This window comes from Myotis daubentonii, chromosome 3 (assembly GCF_963259705.1).
Source record: "Myotis daubentonii chromosome 3, mMyoDau2.1, whole genome shotgun sequence".
Lineage (NCBI taxonomy): Eukaryota > Metazoa > Chordata > Mammalia > Chiroptera > Vespertilionidae > Myotis > Myotis daubentonii.
The window spans coordinates 7,958,143-7,976,443 of NC_081842.1; the positions used below are offsets into that span (position 1 = coordinate 7,958,143).

Genomic DNA, 18,301 nt, shown 5'->3' on the forward strand with positions numbered 1-18,301 from the left:
TGATTGCAGGAACCTCCCCAGTAAGGGGTGTGCAGGAGGCAGCTGATCGATGTTTCTCGCTCATCGATGTTTCTAACTCTCTATTTCTCTCTGTAAAAAATCAATAAAATATATTTTAAAAAAAAAGAAAGAAAAGAAAGGCTAGTCACTCTTTGAAACTGACCTTAAGTACTTTTCTTGAGATATACATTCAAAATATGTATTTGTCATGTTCCTTCATGTAGGAGTTTTCAGTAAGAACTCTTGCTATCCTTAGCACTTCCTTCTTAATCTCATCTATCTATTAACTAGCTAAACTACAAACATTCACAGGTTGGGCCCAGTATCATTTCTCTCCATACGCCACTGACCCCACTTCAGCAAGAAAAAATCCTGTGTCTAGAGGCAGCACAAACTAATTACATTAGTTAGCTCCCATTACCTTATCAAACAACCAAAAAAGAAATGATACCATGCTAGAAAACATACAAAAACAAATCCTCAATTTTATTCACCAATAATCAGGCCCATGCAGCACAGATGGACCAATTTCTGCCTCCATGAATTTTAAATTGCTTTTTACAACTTTTCTCTGGCTCTGATGAGCTAATGTTTCACAATATGCTGGCTCGTGAAATTCAAGCAACTGTGCCTTCCCTTAAGCTCCTTCATTCAGCCTCAGCCATAAACCACACATTGCCTACAAAAGTCTACTTAAAAGAAAAATGAAATTATCCTAAAATGCCACACAGTAGAAACTGCTTATAAACGTATCTGAGGCTGCCACGGTAAGGGACACCTGCATGGGTTTTTGCTCACACAGGACACCCGGAGCCCACAGCCGCAGCGTCATGCTGAAGGCAGCAGCACCACAAGAGAGGTGTGAACGCGTTCCCTGACGTGACCTTAAGGAGTGATACAGATGCACTCCCACTCTCACACGTGGTGGTGTCTATGGGAAGTGAAGTGCATCCTCCTTTGTTCTTGCCAGTGGCCTAGATGCAGACAAGAAGGAAACCTGTGGTGCGGGGACTCTGGTACACACTAGTGTACATCATTACACGGCATGCGTTTCAATCCAGGAGGCCCTTTTCATGGTATTTGTTATATGAAACAGTGGACTCTATTCTGAGTTTATAAAGGACCCAGAACAATGTAAGGAGAGTTCTCCTACCAATCATTGTCAGATACAGCTTCCCAATTCAAGTTTGTAATATTTCAAAAAACAATAGTTGGAGCACATCAATGATTCTTCTGACTTTCTTTATTCAAAAATAAAAGAGGCACAAAAATATAGAACTAAAATGTCCAATGGCATGTGAACTAGCAAGTCACCAAAAGTTTAAAGGTAAACTTGCATTTGGGGCATTAGTTATAATTACTAGAGAAAGAATGAACTGTTTTTCAATTAAATGTATCTCAGGGCTGGTGGTTACTTCATCTCCCATTTTGGGGGGACTCACAGGTCTCAGAAAGTCCCCTGAGCAGCAGGAGCCCTCTAAGAAGCCAGCACAGCTGACATGGCTGCTGCGACAGGATGGGTTCTTTCTCGGGCTCCCCTTGGCAAGGTTAACTCACCACCCACAAGTACCTTCACTTCCAGGGGGAGGTGTGTGGATACATATTCATTCACGTCCATCTCTAGTCAAGAACATCTGGCCATCTCTAACACATGGCCCTCAGTGATGGTTCAGAACACCAAGTTGGGACCTGGGAAGGAGGAGGGACATGCCTACGCATCACACTCCAGAGCTCGGAGGTCGTCCAGGAGCTCCTGGGCCACGGCCTGCAGGCGGGGGTTGCGGCTCTTGGACATGGCCAGGATGCGCTGCAGGGGCAGGGAGCTCCGGAGCTCAGAGGCTAACTTGGAGAAGACTTCCGGCTCCAGAACCACTGACTGGACAAGTCGCAAAACATGAAGACACACCTCTGCGTCTGGATCTAGGGGCAAGAGGTAACACTCTGGTTAGAATGAAACTCCTAATCTTGAGGTAGAATCTAACCCTCAAGGGTTCTTGAATTCTCTGAATGACAGATTTGACAGTTTTGAAAATTATGAGCTGAACTAGAAATTGCATCAATTCTTGATGTAAAAACTTAGCTCATAAGAGCAGCATGAAAAACCTCGATCGTCATCTATTTAGTAATATCCCGTCTTCAAATATTACAACCACATAACTTTAAAATGCTGAAAAATATGAGGGCTTTTCATGTTGTTGACGGTAATTCTATCCACTTGCAACACTGTTTTCAAAGGTATTATTACACTTTCACTGCAACAAATCCCTCAGAAACCACATATGGATGTGGCGTCTGTGCAGGACACTGAGTTCCAGAGTCACAGGCCACAGCACTCACATTGTATTCCACTTTTCCCACATGAAGTACAGAACCGAGCAGCCCTGCATATATTGTAGCAACCATTTAAAAAGCTAGACTGAAACAACAGTCCAACACAAAGTTTTACCCTTAGCCAGGTGGGCCCAGCTCTCCTTATCATTTCTCCCTACCTGGAGTCTTTACTCTTGATTGGATACTGTAACTGGAACCGGGCTCAAAATCAGTACCTCTTTCTTAGCACTGTTCTTAAAAAGCCTTTTAAGTATGTGAATGGAAAGAGTGGACTGAGCAAACCTTCACTGGGACCTGCCACAATACCAAGTCCCACCCAGAGCTTTCCCTATTGAATCAGAGCCCTTGGGGCATCGTAAGGACTGCTGGGCTAGGGCAGGAGAAAAGAGAGCCCTACTGCACCCTGGGCAGGGCAGGGATGTCCAGTTTCAACTCCAATAGGTAAAGAGCTTGGAAACTGTCACCCCACCCATATAACAAGAAAAGAGGAATAAACTGAGAATCAAAGGCTTTTCTTGAAATGAGGTTGCAGGGTAATGACAGCCAACATCAGTTTTCCTAGAACAGAAACCACTGGAGCCTAAACGGATAGGAACATGTAAATGATCATTTTGACAAACTGCTGGAAGCTGGGTGTGGAATACCACGATAGTAAGAAACTTCTGGGGGTGTGGCAATCTTAGGGGGGCCTCCACATTCTTGTGGGTTTGATCTCCAAGAACCCCAAAAGGTTCTCACATGGTCTGGCAGAGGGCAATGAGGAGTAATCGTTCTGAAATACATCTAGGTTGCTTCCCATGACAAACTTTTTTTTTTCCCAGAAGAGACTAAAGTCTCTTCACACAACAAGAACTACAGGAATTACAAAAACAAAGGATAATAGCTGGGAGACTGAAAGACACAGACTCTATCTAAGGAGGAATTCTTAGGGAAACCCAAAGGAAACAGGGGAAATGGTGAGAACAACTGGAATATGAAGCCCCTGGAGCCTCCATAGAACACAGCCCAACCCCTAGCCAGATTAACATAAAACCGCACACGGAAGTCCTATTTACCCAGTAAATAATGTCTATCCTTCAACCAAAAATTACAAGGCACACTCAAAGGAAAAAGCACAGTCTAAAGAGACAAACCAGGCATCAGAACCACACTCAGATAAGACAGAGATTTTGGAATAATCAGACAGGGAATTTAAAATAACTACTAGAGGCCCAGTGCACAAAATTCGTGTACTCAAGGGGGGGGGCAGGTTCCCTCAGCTCAGCCTGTGCCCTCTTGCAGTGCGGGAGCCCTTGGGGGCTGTCTGACTGCCACGGAGGCGGGAGAGGCTCCTGCCATCATCGCTGCGCTCGTCAACCATGAGCCCGGCTCAGGGCTTCTGGCTGAGCTGCACTCCCCCTGTGGGAGCACACTGACCACCAGGGGCAGCTCCTGCATTGAGTGTCTTCCCCCTGGTGGTCAGTGTGCATCATAGCGACCAGTCGTTCTGCCGTTCAGTCAATTTGCATATTAGCCTTTTATTATATAGGATGATTTGGCCTGGCCAGCGTGGCTCAGTGATTGGGAGTCAACCTATGAACCAGGAGGTCACAGTTCAATTCCTGGTCAGGGCATATCCTCAGATTGAGGGCTTGATCCCCAGTGTGGGGCATGCAGGAGGCAGCTGATCAATGATTCTCACTCATCACTGATGTTTCTGTCTCTCCCTCTCCCTCCCTCTCTAAAATCAATAAAAATATATTTAAAAATAAAATAAATATAATTAGGATGCTTAGGGCTCTGTATTAATCAGCTGCCAAAACAAAATAGTACAGACAAGGTGGCTTACACAATAGAAATATATTTTCTCACAATTCTGAAGGCTGATAGTTCAAGATCAAGGTGTCAGCAAGGTGGGTTTCCCTAAGGCCTTGTCCTACAGATGGCCTTTTCTCTGTCCTCACACATGCTTGGTGTCTCTCCTATGTCCTAATCTCTTCTCGTAAGAACACCTATCAGATTGGATTAGGATCCACTGTAAAGGCATCATTTTAACTTAATTGCTTTTTTAGAGGCCCTAGTTCCAAATACAATCAGAGATACTAGGTAGGTTAGGGCTTTAGCATATGAATTTTCAACCATTCAGCCCATAACAGGCTCTAATGCAAGAACAGAAGAACAACGTAAACAGAGAGATGGAAACTACAAAAAAAAGAATCAATTTCAGCTTAAATATTCTCTCTTCAGAGAGTCATTCCCTTACCACCAATGAAATTACCCTGTCACCCATCACCCTGTCTTAATTCTCTGAATACCAATTATTCTATGGAGTTATCTTCTCTCCTCCCCCCACTGAAAAGCTACAGGAAAGCAAAGACCTGTCTGTCTTGCCCATCACTCTATCTCCAATACAACAAATATCTGCTGAATGAATGAGATTGTATTTTATGTGGTCAAGGCTGATGTAATATAAATGAGAAGGAAATTTCTGAACAAATAAAATAATTAGGCAAGCTGCAGAGACAGCAGTGTAGCCCTTTAAAAAGGGCCAAGTAAAACAAGCCACTGGAGGTCATAAATGAGACACACGCAGTCAAGGGTGCAGCCCTACAGGAACAACTTCACGGTGACATCATCATAAGGAAACAGTTCAGTGACAGCACTGGAAGGAAACACAGACTAAAGGAAAGGGCAAATGGCTTATAATATAAGCACCCAAACTGTACAGGGGGAGAATAACATGGAACTCAGGTTCATTTGGGCCACGGACTAACAAATACTGAGTTATAATGATACAATTTCTCTTTTAAAACAGCCATGGAAAACCTAATTAATTGAGACTGAGAACATCCCCACAGATGGCTCAATTTTGGGTTTAGAAATGGGTAAAGCAACTTGACTGAGAAAGGCATTCACCAACACAGACATGACACAGATATCAGGATTACTTGACAGGAGTTTTCAGGAGCCTCCACAAAAATTCTTAACATGCTGGAAACAGATGAAAAAAAATAGAAAGTCTCAGCAAAGAAATAGAAGACATAAAGAACAAAATGGAAACATTATAACTTAAAAATACAATAACTGAAATTAAAAACTTGATGGAGACAGAATGGAGGAGCCCAGAGAAAAGAATCAGTGAACTGGAAGATGGGACAATAGAAATTACCCAATCTGAATGACAGGGAAAAACAGAGCCTCTGTGTCCAGTGAGACTATGACAAAAATCGAACACTCATGTCTTTGCAATTCTGGAAAGAGAGGGAAAGTCAGCAAGGCTGGAAAATACTCCAAGAAATAATGGCTGAGATTTTACTCTATTTGGCAACAGTTACAAACCTACAGATCCAATAAGCTGAGCAAACGCCAAACAGGATAGACCTTAAGAAATATGTGCCAAGACACATCACAGCCAAACTTCTGAAAACTAAAGACAAAGTCTTGAAAGCAGCAAGAGAGAAATGACACCTCATTTTAAAAAATATATTTTATTGATTTTTTACAAGGGGAAGGGGAGGGATAGAGAGTTAGAAACATCGATGAGAGAGAAACATCAATCAGCTGCCTCCTGCACATTCCCTACTGGGGACATGCCCGCAACCAAGGTACATGCCCTTGACTGGAATCAAACCTGGGACCCTTGAGTCCACAGGCCGACGTTCTATCCACAGAGCCAAACCAGTCAGGGCATGACACCTCATTTATGGGAGAAAAACAATTTAATGATACTAGGTTTCTCATCAGAAACCAAGGAGGTCAGAAGCAAGTGACTCAATATTTTCCAGGTGTTGAAGCAAAAGAATTGTCAACTCAGAATTCTTTACTTAGGGAAAATGTACTTCAGAAATGAAGGGGAATTCAAGACATTCTCTGTTGAAGAAAAATTAAGAGAAGCTGCTGCAGACCTACTGTAAAAGAATGGTGGGTCACACAGAAACTCATACAGGAATGTTCATAGACGCATTTATCAGTAACAGCCTGTTGAGAGTGTAGCTCAGCTATTCCGTGGTATTACTGCCTCACCTTCCCTTTTGTTTGGCCCAGCGGGGCCCTAAACTAACACTGGCCCTCATGCAAGGTATGTCCTAGATAACAGCTCAGAAAGTCACAAACGAACATATGTCCTGATACAATTTCTCCAGTATCTTAAGACCAACAGTCTCCCCTGCCTCCCAGCGGCTTCCCCTACGTGCCCCTTAGATAAGACCTTTGTGGGGCTTACCCAAACCCCACTCTTTTGGTTGGAATTGATGAATCCAGTCTTAGTCTAGGAACCTCAAAGCACTCCACCCTCAGGCCCTAATAAAGGCATGAATGAGCCCCAGGTCCTGCTCTGTGTGTGCACTCTGCCCTGACCTCCTGGTGTGGCCCCTCCAGGTGTGTAGGGTACCTCCTCCAGGACCTGTGACTAATAAACTCTTTTTCAATTCCCCTTGCGATCCATTGTTGAACCACAGCTCACCATCCAGCAACCTGCATTTACCAAGTTTTAACTTGACAATTTACCCAGTCTAAAAGTGGAAACAACACAAGTGTCTAAGTGATGAATGGATAAACAAAATGCGGTACATCTATACAATGGAATACTATTCAGTAATGAGAAGGAATGGATAATCCTTGAATACATGCTAAATGAAAGAAGCCAAACATAAAAAGCTACATATTATAAAATTCAATTTTATGAATTGCCCCAAATAGGTAAATCCATAGAGACAGAAAACAGATTAATGGTTTCTAAAGGCTGGGTGGAAAAAATAATGGGGAGTGATGGCTAAGGGGTATGGGGGTTTCCATGGTAGTGATGAAAACATTCTTAAATTAGATGACGGTGATGATGGTTGCACAACTCTGTGATTACCCTAAAAACTAATGAATCATGCACTGTAAGTGGTTGAATGTTATGGTATGTGCACAAATCTTATGTACAATTCAAAAAGTTCTGACAGATGTACACATCCATGAAAAAAACCATCCCAACAAGATCGAGAACACTTTGGCACCGCAAAGCTCCCTCACGGCCTTCCCTTCCAGCCAGTCCTTACCTACCAGCAACTGATGTCCTGATTTCTATCACCACCGCTTAGTTTTGCCTGTTCTTGAAAAACGTACATAGAACCACACATTTTTTCAAAAAGCACTATTTCATTATTAAAGCTCAGGCAAATCAAACCAAATAAAATAATGTTCTGCTTGTTGTTTTCCTCTATTTTTTATGAATTTAGTCCCCTCTTGACATTGGAGTATTCTCACAAAGCGTCCTACTAACATTCTGGCTGGACACGGAATCAATGCATCATGTACGTCTCTTCCCAACAGTGCGTGGACAGGTTTCTTTGTGAATGTCTGTATTAGATTTAGTCCTTTGGGAGTGGGGAGAAGAGGTGAGGGGAGGAGAAGCTATGCTAACAGGGCACCAACAATTATAAACCAGTAATGCAATTTTAACAAGCTGATCAAAGAACTCCTCTGGGTGACATCCTCCTCAGCTCTGCACTCTCAGTGACTGGTGGCTGTCCCAGACCCCCTCGCCCACCACCCCTCATGCCCCTTCCTATTCTCCAGACACACACTCATCACCACTGACTTAGCTCTATGGGTCCCAAACTGGGGTTTTAGACACGAGTTCCCTAGATGGTGACAGGTGCTTCCGTCTACCCCACACCACCCCCACTGGGGAGGAAAACATGGGACAGGAAAAAAGGCACTCTGGGAATTAAGCTGTGGCTAACTAAGGACTAGAAGACAAGGAGATGGCACTGTGATAGCTCTTGTCACAGGCACTGACTCCACATGCCACATTTCTCAAAAGGCACTCACTGACACAAAGAAAACCTGACCAAGCTCAGGATTTCCTGACAGCTGACCTGGCTCCCTAAGGCACAGCTCAGACACACTGTCACACATGCTCACAGGGCCTTTCTGTTCTCAATCATTCTTAAAATTAAAACAAACGGTCTACCTTTACTTATCAAGGTAACCATCCTTGTTTTCTAAATTACCGCATTAAATGCATAAACTGAAATATGAAGTGAGCTGCGAGTTCATCTCCATGACAAGGTATCTCACAGGGGTGAAGTATGTAACCTGACATCTCCCCACCGTCACTTAGCAAAGCCAGCCTTTGTTTTCTCATGTGTAGACTGAATGTTTAATCGTCTACATGGTTACTGTAGAGACTGAATAAGGAGACACATCAAAGTGTCTATCGAGACGCTGCGCACATAGCTGCATTCCATAAATAGCATTTCCAAACTACACAGAACAAACCTTCACCCCCGCTCTCCACCAGCAGCCCATTCTCATCACACAGGCCTCTGCTGCTCTTCCAACAGAGCAGCGCCACCCCCACCTCGGAACTCTCGCACTGCCCATCCCCCTGGGCAACATACTTTCCTAGAAACCCTGGAGCCAATGTCCCACTGCCTTCAGGTCTTTGTGTGGAAGTCAGCTGCTCAGTAGCCTTCAGTGAACACCTTAAAATAAAACCAAGAGCAAACAATGCCTCCTATTCCCCTTCCCTGCCTTTTTTTCTCAGTAGCATTAAAAATCATAAAACACACTGTATGTTTTCTAATTTATTTTCTCTACTGTCTCTCTTCACTCACCCGCTCCATGAAGACAAGGGCTTGAAACTGTTTGGCTCGCTGCTGTATCCCCAGTGCCAGGAACCGTGCCTGCACATAGTAGGGGCAAATCATAAAGATCTTTTGAGTGGATTAAGAGTGTCCAGTGTCAGAGAACAAAGGAATTACAGAATTCAAAAGAAGAAAACACTGCTGCTAGGAGAAAATCTAATGAAGATGACAGTCAAGATCTCTATGCAGAAAACAATATACTAGTGAGAGAAAGTTCTAATCAGTGAAGAGATATATCATGTCACGTACTAAAGTCTCAACACTGTAAAGATTTCAGTTTTTGAAACTAATCTACAGATGCAATTTCAATCAAAATCAAAACAGCTTCCTTTGTGGAGTTTTACATACAGATTCTAAAAATTACATGGAAAGGAGCCAACAATAGCAAAGGCATCCTTGAAGAAAATTAAGAGAAAGTGCCTGTATGTCTCTAAAAGAGATGATGTGATAATGCAAAGTGATGGGCTGGAATGGAGAGCCCAAGCACGTGAGGAATGCTATTAAAGGACAAAGGCCACTCTGAGGAGCCTGGGGAAAGGACAATCCTGCCCACAAATGAGCTAGCCTGCAGATATCCATATGGAAAGAAAATTAAACTTGACCCCTACCACACAGCAGACCACGTGTCAGGGAGATATGGCCACTAAATGCGAAAAGCAGAAAGAGAAGGCTACCGGATGACAGAGAACTTCTGACTTATCAAAAGTCACCACTAAGAGAAATAAAGCAAGACACGGAGTGGTAAAATATATGTGCAACTTTTACAAAACCAACTGAGACCCTATTCCAGAATGTAAAAATTAATAAGTCAGAAACCTAACAGAAAAGTAGTAGAAGAGTAGAACAGGACTTGACAAAAGAGGGTATCCAAAAGGCCAAGCATACACAGAACTCATCAGAAAAATAACGTTAAACCACAATGAGGGAACATCTACCCCCGCCGACTGGCTGAGGACGGAGGCCTACAACAGCAGGCATTCATGCTGCTGGTAAAATTGACACCTGGTACAACCACTCTGGGAACAGCCCAGCATAAGCTACTAGAGTTTGAAGACATACACTTCCATTGATCCTAAACTTCCATTTCTAATTGGTGCCCCCAAACAGGAAAATATGCATGTTTACCACAGGCAGGTTCCAGAATTTTGGAGCAGCATTTATTTGTAAGACAGAAGCAACCCAAATGTGCAATCAGAATGACAAGTGGCCCAGCTGATATAAAGGAATCCTGCACAGCAGTGAGTCTCAGCTGCGGGTGGGCACTGTACCCTCCAGGGGATATTCTGAATGTCAGTTTTGGTTGTCATAACTGGGAAGTGCTACTAGCAATAGTGAGTAGAGGCCAGGGCTGCTGCTTACCATCCTGCAATGCACGTTGACGGCCCCACCACAGAGAATGATGCTGCCTGTATGTCCACAGTGCTGAGACAGCCTGCAGTGCGACAATGACTGTGTCTCCAGGGACTGGCAGCCTGTGAGGAGCCTTGCAAACAAAATGTGAATGAAAAGCCAACACAAAAGCATGATTCCACTTAGATAACATTCAAAAATGGGAAACAGGCAGAAGAAAGAGTGACTAGGAGGGTGCAAAGGGTTTTCAGGGTGCTGGCAACTCATCATTTCTCAGTCTGGGTGGCGTTAAAAAATGTTCCTTTGTGATAATTCTCTCAGCTTCACTTTGATGTTTTATATATTTTTCTCTAAGTATTTGCACTTACTAATTTTGATAACAGAAGGACGGGCAAAAGGAAGAAAGGGGAGAAAGCAGGGAGGGGACAGAAAGAAAAATAACAATTTGCCAAAGTCCTTCCAGAGAAGCCCTTCCCACACCTCCGGGCCAACAGACCTCCTGCTGTCTCCCAAACCTGACAGACTGGCATGGGGGTCAGCCCTCCCAGCCCACCCACTGGGGTCCACACTAACATCTCTTCTCCTGGATCCCTCCCTTGCTCTATCAGGGCCCCATTGCCAGGTTCAGGGTCCAGCTCCACCACTTGATCCCTGGTGGCAAGAGTAGTGGCCTCACAGGGCTGGTGAAGGAATTATGTGAGTTAAACACATGTAACATGCTCAGGATAAGGCCCAGCACAGAGCAACACTGAGAAATGCTAGTTATCATCATCTCATAAAGTATTCTATACTGTCTCAAACTAGTTCGTTTAAGTACTGCCTTCTATGATGGTTGATTTCATGTGTCAACTGAACTGGGTTAAGTACAGAGCTGGAAAACATGGTTTCTGGGTGTGTCTGTGAAGGTGAATCCACAGACTGAGTAACGATCACTCTCACCAGTATGGATGACATCATCCAATCCTTAGAGCCCTGAACAGAACAAGAAGGCAGAGGAAGGGCAAATTCACTTTCTCTGCATGAGTGCAATGTCAGCTCCTGCCTCCAGACATCAGATCTCCTGGTCCCAGGCATTAGACTGAATGACACGCCTGGCTTTCCTGCCCCTCCATTTTGCAGAAGGCAGACCTGGGAACTTCTTGGCCTTCATAATCACATGAGCCAATTCCTGTTATATCTCCTCTTATGTATGGATGGATGGACGGACGGACAAACAGATAGACACACAGATCCTATTGGTTCTATTTCTCTGGAGAATCCTGATTAATATATCTTCTCTGCAAATTTCAAGTTCTTTAACACAGACTACAAGGCAGTAACTCTGAGACCCAGATCCAGCGCCGTGCACTCCTGATGCTCACGTCTTTGCAGACTGGCTGACCCTGCACCTGCGTCACAGGGAGTCCCACTGCACACAATGTGCATCTGCTTTCCAGGCAGGCAGGAGGGCTGCTGCTCACATCCGGCAGCAGGAACCTCTGCTCCGGGGGGTGTCGGCCTCAGCTGACTGTCTATTAGACTAAAGTCTGAGTGTGACCATGGACAAATTCTGGAAATAAATAACACCTAACATGCTTTTAAAATAAGCTACACATCACAGCAGCAGCTCACCCAGCCATGAAATGAATTATTTATTTGGTTTTTCCTTTGTTGCCTGCAGGTCTTTTTCTTTAGGTTAAAGAAATAGGTGCCTTGCCTTAGCCAGTTTGGCTCAGTGGATAGAGCGTCGGCCTGTGGACTAAAGGGTCCCGTGTTCGATTTCAGTCAAGGGTACATGCCCAGGTTGTGGGCTTGATCCCCAGTAGGGTGCGAGCAGGAGGCAAGTGATCAATGATTCTCTCTCATCCCTCTCCCTTCCTCTCTGAAATCAATAAAAATATATATTTTTTTAAAAAGGTGCCTCGAACATCAAACTGTAATGTAAAAATATCTCTAAAGCCACAGAGTGCCCTCAATTAAAATCTAAGTAATCCAACTCATGTCATGTACACTACTTGTTCCAAGTGACAATCAAGCATTTAGAAAATCTCTTACTCTGCCATGTTCTTTATGAATCTCTTTAGCTATCAATACATGTTTCCCAGGTGACAACTGTTCTTGCCCCTACAATGACATCTGATTATTTCAGGTAATTACCATACCAACCAGCCCCTATGTATAAATGAAGATGCATGTTACTCCCGACAGAAACAACACAAAGGATTTCTCTGCAATTACTTCTCTATGATGGAGGAAAAATTAATTGGATCCAAAAAATCCCATTAAAATAAGAACAAAATCCATTTTCACAAATCAACCAAAACTGTTGTTCTAAGTCTCTAACCAGAATACAGTTACTGAGCCGTAAGCATGAAGACAGATGAGATTCGCGGTGTTATATTGCCACAGGAGCCCCCTGTGAGAGCAGCAGTTTGAGTTAATTTAGCACTCTACTACGGGAACAGTGAGCAAATACTTCTGAGTGCTCCCTGCAGTGCTCTTGTTGTCACAGGCTGACACTAGCGGATGGGCTCTGTAGAGTCCAACACTGTGCCCTGTCCTCTCAGAGCGCATGTTCTCTCTGCCTCTCTCTGAATGTGGAACAGGGGTCTCAGACTTTACATTCACCAAAGCAAACTCCATCTCCCTACCGCTCCTCCCCAGTACTCCCAACAGCACCAACCGCTGACCCCAAAACCTAAGTGCCACCCTGGACTTCCCTCCACATGCCTCGCCCTTCAAAGTGTACCTTAAATCTGGTCACCTTGATCATCGTCGCTGCTACCATCCTGGTCACACTGCCACCACCTCCTCAGCTAACCTCTTACAACTGCCTTTAACTCCTTTTGGCCTTCCCAACAGCACCATAATGAGCTTAGTAAACAGTCCATCAGCCCATGGCCTGCCCTGCTCAAAGATCTGTCCAAAGTCTTCTCAGCTGTACACTGACCGTAAGGGATCCAGGCCCAACTCTGACTCCTCTCCTGCCATTGGCAGCGTCCTCTACAGCCACACTGGCTTTTCCCACTCCGATACTCTCACTGCCCATGGCTGCTGCAGGGCCCTCAGCTGCCTGTCCTTGGCCCATGATGCTCTGCTCCCAGATCTCTGCATGCTTGTCCTTCACTTAAGTCTCCACTCAAATACCTAAAGAGCAGACCCTAGAGCAGTGGTTCTCAACCTTCCTACTGCCGCAACCCTTTAATACAGTTCCTCATGTTGTGGTGACCCCCAATTTCATTGTTACAAATTGAACATAATTAAAGCATCGTGATTAATCACAAAAACAATATGTAATTATATATGTGTTTTCCGATGGTCTTAGGTGACCCCCGTGAAAGGGTCTTTCGACCCCCAAAGGGGTCTCGACCCACAGGTTGAGAACCGCTGCCCTAAAGCATGGTCACTCTTGAGTCCTCATGCTACTTCACAAATCTAACAAAACTGTGTTCTAAGTCTCTAACCAGGAGACAGTTACTAAGCCGTAAGCATAAAGATAGATCAGATCTTTATTTGTATTATGTGATACACACCATTCTACCTGTTCATTGTCAAGTCTCTCCACCCGAATAAAAGTTCCACAAGGGAAGGACTCTGTCTTGTTCACTTTCGAACCTAGTTCCTAGAACAGGGCTTAGTGCTCAACAAATACTTGTGATAAATGAGTTGCCGAGTGGACTCCAAGCCACAGCACACCCTAACCAATGCACCAGCTGCCTGAGGGACAGGTGAAGCCCCCACAACTACAAAGTCAGGTAGGGTCTCCTACCACCAAGGGGCGGGGGTCAGATAGAACCCACCACTGCAATGAGGGCAGGTAGAGCCCTCAGCTCAGCAACAGAATCTGTGCAGGGGATGTTGAGCCCCTGCAAGCGTATTTTGTGGGCATCAAAAGAAATACAACATCTAGTCTCTAGTCTCTTACCTAGAGATTAAAAAAAAAAAAAAAAAAAAAAAAAAAAAGCTCCAGGCCATTAACAAGCAACAGATCAGAAAGTGCAAATATGAGTTTGTTTGGAACATTCACCATGGGGCTCTGAAAAAGGAATGATCAGACTTGGGGACAGGATGTCTAGAAAGGCTCCTAGAGAGTGGTTTCAAGTTGGATTCTGAAGGTCTGGGAATAGAATGCATCTTTCCTTAGATGACTGGGAGATGGACTAGAGAAACTTTACAGAGCAGTCTATTTTCTGTTTCTAATTTTTTCTTTCCAAAATCAAAAGAGAAGTTATTACTCCAACTATTACAAATTGAAACTCCCTCATCTTGGCTTCTTGGATTAGCTCGTCTGTTTCTGAATTACACTCTAGCAACAGATTCCTCACTTGCCTTCTTCCAAAATCACTTCTCAACTTTTCAACACGATACTTTAGACAACAGATCACACACAGAGGGAAATGGAAAAGGTGTTATTTAGCCCAATGAGGAATTTACTCCTTTTCTAAAATACACTCGTGTGGCAGATGGGTCAGCTCTGATATATATGCAGAGCCTGAATCACAACCAAATTAGTCCCACTTCAACACATGTCAAAATACATTAAAATAAGCAGATGTCAGTAACCGTAACAGAAATACCACTGGCAAACACAGAATCCTCAGGAGGGTGTATCATGTATTAAATGGAAGCAACAAAGAACTTTTACATTTCAAATTAAATGTAGTTTAATTTATAAATTTAGCACGGCCTAGGAGAAAACACACAAGCTCAGGTGGAGGGCCACGATATGAACACCAAATACAGTGCTTCTAATGAACTGGCCTTAACAAGTATGGTGTCCATGTTCTCTGAGGCTGTTTCCTCATCATAAGCGGCAAGTACATCCATCTCAGAGACTCATAGCACACTAGGTGACACATGTAAGCTTGTGCCAGGTAGAGCTGATACTCAGTAAGTATAGCTATTAGGACTCTGGCTGTTGTGCCTCCTTCAGCCACAAGGATTATCACATACCTATAACCTGACAATTTAGGCATCTTATCTGGAAGATCTTTCTAAGAATTACCTTTTGGTTTGGGTTTCCAGTATGAGAGCTTGTGCCAGCAAACATGTTTTTATTTTCTGTGATGGGACAATGTAGGGAGAGGCAGGGGAAGGGTGTGAAGAAGGTGATGAGCACATACAGCCTGCTCCTAAATGCTTTCTGAGGAGGAGGAGGGCCAGAACCCCAAGGAACGCATGAAACTATCAAGTCAACCCATTCCACAATTTTCTTCACTGGACTTTTGCCCTCACATGAACAGGAAAAAAGACTGAAAGAAAAGCAAAAAGCACCAGTAACCTGTAGGATAATATCAAGCATATCAATGGAGTCCCAGAAGGAGAGGGGAGAAAACATAAATTCTGAAGAAGAAATGGGCATAAATGAGTGAATCCATTATTGAGTGAATGGAAGAGAAAAAATGCCCACCAGAAGTCACCTGTCCCATCCTTGCATGACTGAGCAAAGCAGGGTTTGATCCCAGCTCCCCCGTTTTTTAGCACGACTCCAGAAAAACCATTTTCTGAGAGTCGCTGCCCAACATAACGGATGGCATGAACGCAGCAAACTTCAGCATGTGCTGGAAGGATGAGCCCCACATATGTGCAGTGGCCCAGGACAGTGTGCAGTCCAGGGGTTGGGTTCCCCCGGGAACTTGTAAATAACACCCCTTCTCTGAGTGAGATAAAGAAAACCCCATACTTAGAATGATAAATTAGGAACCTGAAAATATGAGCCGAGTGTTGTAGACCAGCTGCAATCTCCAGAGACCAGATCAAAGTTCTTTCATTCATCAGATGAATGCTGATGGAACAGATAAGCCTCAAACCCCAGGTCTCAGCTGAGTTTAACAGGACTCGGTGTCTGCCCTTATAGGGCACGGACAGTGTGACTGTAATGGTGAGCACCCTGGTGGGCAGATCATGCAAAAATGGAGAAGCTGGTCAGGCTCAAGCATGGTATAAGGTCGCACGCAGAGAGGCAGTGCTGGGGAGGCTGCTGAGGACTGTGCAGAACATGGCCCAGGGGTGGGCAAACTTTCTGACTCGAGGGCCACAATGGGTTCTTAAACTGGACCGGAGGGCCGGAACAAAAGCATGGATGGAGTGTTTGTGTGAACTAATATAAATTCAAAGTAAACATCATTACATAAAAGGGTACGGTCTTTTTTTTCAATAGTTTTATTCATTTCAAACGGGCCGGATCTGGCCCGCGGGCCATATTTTGCCCACGGCTGACATGGCCTGTCACTGGAGCCAAGCTCCACGCTAAGAGTCTGGGGTGACTCCCAGGCTTCCGGGCTCACCTGCCTCCATGCTCTGCACATCCTTCCCATGCTCTGGGGGCAACTCTGTGACAGGTAGTTTGGCTCGCTAAGGAGTCAGAAACTAGGAAGAAGGTGCTCTGGATAGGGATGAGAGCAATCACCAGCAATGACCTTTCCGGGGTCCACTACTCCATTAGCGTCTTGCTCTATAAGCCTCAGTTTCTCTGAGTGAGCGTGACGTGAAGCAGCTTTTCATTATCCAGATCATTCTGGGGTCCTGAACGAGGAAAAAGGCCCTGACCATGATCCCTCAGGTCTCTTGGCAGACTGCCACAATCAAGCCTTCCACTGGAAATCATCAGTCACTTTATCATGCCCTTTCGAACTACAGATGATTCTATTTGGCACTTAAATTTGACAAAAACAATCCACTGACCTCTTATCAGTCGGTTGCCACACACTGGCTGGCACCTCTGAAAATACCCAGCGAATCTATGAGCTGGGTGTTTACCTTGGGAGCAATGGTTCGCCCACCTTTTTTGGGCTAAAAAATGTATATATTAAAATTCTGATAAAAGCTACACCCAACCCCCTCGAAGTTGCCAGAGTTGCATTCTGGCTGGGAGGGTAATGCAGCCTCGAGGAGGAAGCCTGCACCTGCTGGGTTAATCTTGGTCTCCCCCTGGGAAATGCCTTCCTGGCTTCCCACAGCCCTCCAGGCACTGCTGGAACATGGCTAAATGGAGCAGCTTTCCTGCTGAGGGTGGCTAAGGAGGGCCAGCAAGACCAGCCAGCAACTGTAGCCCAGACTGACAGAGCCCTGGGCAGGAGGCCTTCCCTCCCCTTCTCACTGCTAATGGACTTCCCACTATGCTTTCAAAATACCCTGTTCATATTTCCTTTCTGATTTAAGAACTGGAACTAAAAATCTTTGGACCTCTAGGGTTTGGTATTTTTCAAAGATTATAATGTATTCGTATCATAATCCTGGTAACTGGCAGTTGGTCAGCTACAAAGGTCAGAGCCTCGTTCAGATTCATGAGCACCTAGTCGTTCTAGAACAGGGGTGGGCAAACTTTTTGACTCGAGGGCCACAATGGGTTCTTAAACTGGACCGGAGGGCCGGAACAAAAGCATGGATGGAGTGTTTGTGTGAACTAATATGAATTCAAAGTCAACATCATTACATAAAAGGGTACGGTCTTTTTTTTTTTAGTTTTATTCATTTCAAACGGGCCGGATCCGGCCCGCGAGCCGTAGTTTGCCCACGGCTGTTCTAGAACCTAGAATCTAGGTGCTGCAGTACCATCTCTTCACACTAAAAATAAAAGCAACTTATTTCAAAGACTTCACATTTCCACAGAGAAGTCATAAACCTGCTTTGAGAGCTATACCCTTCACCTGGTCCTCAGACTCCCCCCTCCACCTGGTCCTCAGACTCCCCTCTACCTGGTCCTCAGACTCCCCTCCACCTGGTCCTCACTCCCCTCCACCTGGTCCTCAGACTCCCCTCCACCTGGTCCTCAGACTCCCCCCTCCAACTGGTCCTCAGACCCCCCTCCACCTGGTCCTCAGACTCCCCTCCACCTGGTCCTCAGACTCCCCCCTCCACCTGGTCCTCAGACTCCCCCCTCCACCTGGTCCTCACTCCCCTCCACCTGGTCCTCAGACCCCCCCCCCTCTACCTACCTGGTCCTCAGACTCCCCCCTCCACCTGGTCCTCAGACTCCCCCCTCCACCTGGTCGTCAGACTCCCCCCTCCACCTGGTCCTCAGACCC

At 44.9% G+C, this 18,301-nt stretch overlaps 1 protein-coding gene across 2 annotated transcripts in view; it reads right to left on the reverse strand.

Annotated features, from left to right (window-relative positions):
- Window positions 1-1,078: 1,078 nt before the first annotated feature.
- Window positions 1,079-18,301, reverse strand: part of HSF2BP (heat shock transcription factor 2 binding protein) — an 81,761-nt gene continuing 64,538 nt past the window's right edge. For both annotated transcript variants that reach the window (XM_059686653.1, XM_059686652.1), the window contains exon 8: window positions 1,079-1,920. In XM_059686653.1, coding sequence (XP_059542636.1) covers window positions 1,712-1,920 — 209 coding nt within the window. In that variant the 3' untranslated portion in view covers window positions 1,079-1,711. The remainder of the gene's footprint in view (window positions 1,921-18,301) is intronic.